This window comes from Citrus clementina, unplaced genomic scaffold (genome assembly GCF_000493195.1).
Source record: "Citrus clementina cultivar Clemenules unplaced genomic scaffold, Citrus_clementina_v1.0 scaffold_2, whole genome shotgun sequence".
NCBI lineage: Eukaryota > Viridiplantae > Streptophyta > Magnoliopsida > Sapindales > Rutaceae > Citrus > Citrus x clementina.
The window spans coordinates 20,928,892-20,934,899 of NW_006262688.1; the positions used below are offsets into that span (position 1 = coordinate 20,928,892).

Consider the following 6,008-nt stretch of genomic DNA (forward strand, 5'->3'; position numbering starts at 1 on the left):
CAACATGTGCTACAACATTACACAAACATTGCATATACTTCAGAGGGAGAACACAAATATATTCACATATGGGGGAGCAGAAATCACAAATGAACTCAACTGTGCTACAACATACATAATTATTTTATTATATTTTTTTTCATTTAAACCCTTTAATGCAACATTAAGCTTTCATGTGAATGCCTATCACTTGTAATGACGGCACCTAATTACTCATTCAAAGTACATGTCAGAGTTGTTGCAGTAACACATCCAAGATGTTATATCTAGGTCTTACATTTGGACGCCTTTGACTCAAGACTGAACATGGGGCTCATGAACAGATCAGGTTACTCAGTATCCTAGGCAGCAGACCTCTTTATTTTTCATTCCTTCATCACCATTTTTTTTTTCTCAGAAAGAAGTAAAATAAACTAGCAGGTGGGGGATACTCCCCTGTTGCTGGGGCTTTGCTGCAACATGGTGCAGTGAGTTCAGTGCTTTTTGGATGCGCTCCGTAGCCGATCCTTAAGGGATTCTTGTGATGAGGCAGCTGACAACGTCTTTTTCTTTTTCTGCAACGGGCTAGTGGGAGGAGTTGTAGTTGGTGCAGCTTGCCTAGACGAAATAGATCTGGTCCTTTTTGGTTCTGGTGTGTCTGCTGCAGCAACGCCTTCAGAAGTGCCCCATTTTTCTTTTGCTGGGTCCTTTAGGACTAGCACGAATAGGTTTGTTGGGAGTTTGCTGTAAAGGAGCTGAAGCTAGGGCTTCGGCTGCATATCCCTCAGCTGTGATTGCGACAATGATATCAAAAATCTACTTTGTCTCTGTGGGTGTATGAGTGACTTTGGCTGCTGCAGCTTCTAGCTCTGCATCAATTTGCTCAACTTTATCATCAGAGCCAGGAGGGGTGATTACTTTCTCTTGCCCCTTTCTAGAAAGGACTGAAATATGAGGCTCCTCTGCTGGTTCATCGTCCTCTTCTTGTATGATATACTTTTTTCTGGATTTAGAGGAGGTCTTGGCTGGGGGTTCCTCGAGTTCTTTCTCAAGCTCTTCCTCTTCCTCTTCCTTTGTCGGGGAACTGCCAGCTGCAGATTTGACACTCTCTTCTTCGGGTTGGTCAGATTGATCATCAGCATATGTTTCGGCCTCTGCTTGCGGTTCTGCTGCAGCTTCTTTCTCTGGTTCATCTTCGTTAGTAGTTTCTTCACTGACTTCTGCTGGAGCCTCTGTAATGGCAGTATCAAAATTATATTGCTGGAGTAATCAATTAGGGAAATTTCGGTAGATACTTTTCAAATATACAGCAAATTGGTGTAGGTGGTTTTCCAAGTGTTGTAAATAGCTCCAAAACCGATTGTTTTCCCTTTGCTGAGCTTCAGCACATTGAGTGATGCTGGTGCTCAGTGCTTGAATTCTCTGTTCTAACCTAATAACTCTTTTTGCCCCTGTTACAGCAGCTGGTTCAGATGGGGCTCCGGCAACTTCACCAGCAATTCTTTCGATGGTGCGTGCAGTGAGGGCATCATTATTTTTGACATGCTCATCTTTTGCATCAAGGCGAACTCCCGATACCACACAGATGCTGGTGATGAGTGAAGGAAATAGCAAGGCAGTTGCTTTGTGGTTTTTCATGGCACAATCCTGAATTTCTTTTTCGATAATGCTTTCCATATCTATGGGTAACCCTCTAACAACAGTACTAACCTTTCTTATGAAATAGTAGTGGTGTGGGTGGTTGGCATAAGTCTGGATTTTAGAAATTTCACCCACACCTTAGCAATGGGTGTCAAATCTATCATATTAATCATACACCCTTCTTCATTAGCCCAAGACGCGCCCTTTACGGTAAGTGTTGTGAAAATTTTGTTCCATCTTTATGGGGTTAATTTGTCAAGCAATTTCGCATACTCGCAATTAACTTCAGAAGGTAAATTGTAGAAAGCATTTATAATTCGAGAATCTAAAGGAACAAGCGAGTTTCTTACCTAAATATTGTGCTGACCAGGGCTTACCAAATTGGGGTAAAATTCTTTCACTACTGGCAACACAGGGTCTCGAGGGTGGTTACAAAACTCCAGCCACCCGCGCTTTACTGCAGTATTACATAATGATTGCATAATTCCTGAGGGTTGAGGTGGGAACTGAAACTCTTTTTCTTCCAAAATCTTGTGCGGTTCAATAAATTCTTCATACTTTTCTTCCGCATGGTAACTTTGGAATCGTGAGGGATCTTTTAGTCGGCTGGCTGTCCTTTTGTACCTTGGCATTACTATAGCAGTAAGTTTCGATGGTAATATGCCCAAAAGTGAAACGAGAAGAAAAGGTTATGAAGTACTAGAGTCGTAATTGTGAAGGGGAAAGAAAATAGTGTTAGAGGTCAATATGCACAGTGACGCCCTTATATAGGTGGAATTAAATGAAAATAAATCCGATAAAAGAGATAAATTAGGGAAGAATTTTTTAAATTTATTAAGCATATCCCATAAAAATAGGCAAAAGAAATTAATGCAGTAATTTAAGAGATATTCTTCCGCAATTTCTATCCAAATCCACCCAACCATCTGTCACATATTATCTCCAACGGTAAAGTGAGAGGCTCCGTGATTAAGTTACTGTAACGGTAATGTTGGTTGCTGCAGCACCCAATTGTGTGCTCTAGCAACGGTTACACACTCTTCTCAAATAGCTGCTGACATGCGGCTGCCTCTGTACTCTGTTAACATTACAGCCCCAATTGTTAGTATTGAATCTAACTTCAATAAGTGTGTGACTTAGCATTTTTTTTTTCATAAGAGCAAAACACAAAAAGATGAAAGTTAAACAAGCCTGAGTAAGGAAAATAAAAGAAAAGTAAAAGAAAATTCTTTGACAAAACCATGGATGATCCATCTCATTCGAAATGACTGCCTCAGCAATGGGTTGCCTCCCATCAAGCGCTTAGTTTAAGGTCCTTCAGCCTGACCTTACTTGAGTGCTCATAATGCCAATTCTCTCAGGAGTAAGACATCATTCGAACAGTCTGTAGCTAAATGTATGTAATGCTTAACTCTGTGCCCATTAACTTTGAATTCCTGGCCTGTCTTTTCATCTAAAAGATCAACAGCCCCATGAGGATAAATTCTGAGCAGCTTGAAAGGTCCAGACCATCGAGATTTCAACTTTCCTAGAAATAGTCTTAACCTCGTATTATGGAGCAGAACTAGTTGACCATGGATTAATTTTTTGTGTTGAATGTGCTTGTCATGCCAGTGTTTTGTTCTCTCTTTATAGATTCTTACATTTTCATACGAGAATAGCCGTAATTCATCAAGCTCACATAGTTGAAGTTTCCTTTGCTCTGCTGCAGCATGTATATCCCAATTTAATTGTTTTAGTGGCCAGTATGATTTGGGCTCTAGCTCGAGTGGCAAGTGGCAAGCTTTCCCATACACAATTCGGTAGGGAGACATGCCTAGTAGTGTCTTGTATATTGTTCTATATGCCCATAGGGAGTCATGTAAGGGCAAAGACCAATCCTTTCTTGATGGGTTCACCACTTTTTCAAGGATCTTCTTAATCTCCCTATTAGACACTTCTGCCTGGCCATTGGATTATGGGTGATATGCTGTTACTATTTTATGTTTGACTCCATATTTCACTATAGCTGCAGCAAATACTTTGTTGCAGAAATGAGTACCCTCATCACTAATAATTGCTTGTGGAGTGCCAAACCTAGAAAATATGCTTTTCTGAAGGAAGTTCACTACTGTTCTAGCATAATTGATAGGTAATGTTGTAGCTTCTACCCATTTAGAAACATAATCCACAGTAACCAGGATATATAAGTTCCCAAAGGATGGTGGAAAAGGACCCATGAAGTCTATTACCCATAAATCGAAAATCTCCACTTCCAAAATGTTCGTCAATGACATTTCATGTCTTTGGGTTATGTTTCCTGTCCTTTGACTCATGTCACAACATTTAGCAAACTCATAAGCATCTTTAAAAATAGAAGGCCAGTAATAACCTGATTGTAGAACCTTGGCAGTTATTCCGTGACCACCAAAATGTCCTTCATATGTTGTAGCATGGCAAGATTCCAATATATAAGGAATTTCTTCCTCTGAAGCACATCTTCGTATTACTTGATCTGAGCATAACTTATACAAATATGGGTCATCCCATTGGTAGCTTCTAACATCATGAATAATTTTTTTTTGTTGAAACTTCAACTCAGGTGATAGCAATCCACTTACTGAGTAGTTAGCAAAATCTGCATACCATGGAGATCTTGATTGCTGCAGCATTTGTCCATGTTGTATTACTAACAGTTGTTCATCAGGAAAAGTTTCAGTGATGTTTTTTTTTGTCAATGTGCTTGCGTCTGCTTCTAGCCTAGACAGATGGTCTGTTACTTGATTCTCAGTTCCCTTTTTATCTTTAATTTCCAAATCAAACTCCTGAAGCAATAAGATCCATCTTATTAATCTCGGTTTAGCATCCTTCTTAGATATGAGGTGCTTGATGGCTGCATGATCTGTGTAAACGGTCACTTTAGTACCCACAAAGTAAGCTCTAAACTTATTGAAAGCAAATACAACTGCTAGCAACTCTTTCTCTGTAGTGGTGTAATTAATCTGAGCTTGAGTAAGAGTTTTGCTGGCATAGTATATAGAGTGGAAAACTTTATTCTTCCTCTGCCCTAACACTGCCCCAACAGAATGGTCACTGGCATCACACATCAGCTCAAATAGTAGAGTCAAATCTGGTGCTATAACCACTGGTGCAGTGATCAAAGCTTTCTTCAATTCTCTAAAGGCTTGAAGACAATCTTTATCAAAATGAAAAGGCTTGTCATGTTCTAGCAATAAGCATAATGGTTTAGCTACTTTGGAAAAGTCTTTTATGAATCTTCTGTAAAATCCAGCCTGACCCAAAAAACTTCTAATCCCCTTGACTAAAGTGGGATGTGGCAATTTATCTATCACTTCTATCTTTGCTTTATCTACCTCTATGCCATTCTTGGAAACTTTATGACCCAACATTATCCCTTCTTGCACCATGAAGTGGCATTTTTCTCAATTGAGTACTAAGTTAGTCATCTCACATCTTTTAAGAACTTCTTCCAAGTTGTGTAAACAATCTGTATATGTCTCTCCAAAGACTGAAAAATCATTCATGAAGACTTCCAATATTTGCTCCACCATATCCGAAAAAATAGACATCATACATCATTGGAAAGTTGCTGGAGCATTGCACAAACCAAAGGGCATTCTTCTGAAGGCAAAAGTTCCATAAGGACAAGTAAATGTAGTCTTTTCCTGATCCTTTAGGGCTATAACAATTTGGTTGTAGCTTGAATACCCATATAGGAAATAATAGTATTGTTTTCCAGTAAGTCTGTCCAACATTTGATCTATAAATGGAAGTGGGAAGTGATCTTTCTGTGTGACTTTGTTGAGCTTCTTGTAATCCATACAAACCCTTCATCTAGTCAATGTTCTTGTAGGAATAAGTTTATTCTTTTCATTTGCTATCACTGTTATTCCTCTCTTCTTTGGAACACATTGAACTGGGCTTACCCATGAACTGTCTGATATCGGGTATATGATCCCAGCATCCAGTCATTTGATGATTTTTTTTTTCACAACTTCCTTCATAATGGGATTTAACCTTCTTTATTGCTCTACTGAATTGCTGCAGCAGTCCTCTAACAGAATTTTATGCATGCATATGGATGAGCTGATATCTTTAATGTATGCCATAGTCCATCCAATTGCTTTTATGTATCTCCCAAGCACATCTACCAGGCTTCTTTCTTGATCTGCATCCAAAGTAGATGAAATGATTACATGAAGTGTATTGTTCTGACCAAGATAAGCATATTTCAAATATAAAAGTAACAATTTTAATTCAAAAGTAGGAGGTGATTCAATAGATGGTAAAGTTGCATTTACTTCCTTGTCTAAAAGATTTAAAGGTTCAATGAATCTGCTATGTCTGTTAGATTGCCTTTCTCTCATCCCATATATCTAATTGGCTGC

The 6,008-nt window shown here is 39.0% G+C and overlaps 1 protein-coding gene across 1 annotated transcript; it reads right to left on the minus strand.

The window, feature by feature from the left end:
• Window positions 1-795: 795 nt before the first annotated feature.
• Window positions 796-1,656, minus strand: LOC112100958. The gene is made up of 2 exons (XM_024190836.1): window positions 1,275-1,656; window positions 796-1,211 (listed from the first exon to the last, which is right to left on the minus strand). Exons 1-2 carry the CDS (start codon window positions 1,654-1,656, stop codon window positions 796-798), a joined length of 798 nt encoding a protein of 265 aa, XP_024046604.1.
• Window positions 1,657-6,008: the final 4,352 nt, after the last annotated feature.

Coding starts and splice junctions, on each gene's coding strand:
- LOC112100958 (XM_024190836.1), bottom strand. CDS start 1,656: ATGGAAAGCATTATCGAAAAAGAAATTCAGGATTGTGCCATGAAAAAC. Junction 1,212..1,274: donor ATTTGCTGTATATTTGAAAA/GTATCTACCGAA, acceptor CTGCCATTACAG/AGGCTCCAGCAGAAGTCAGT.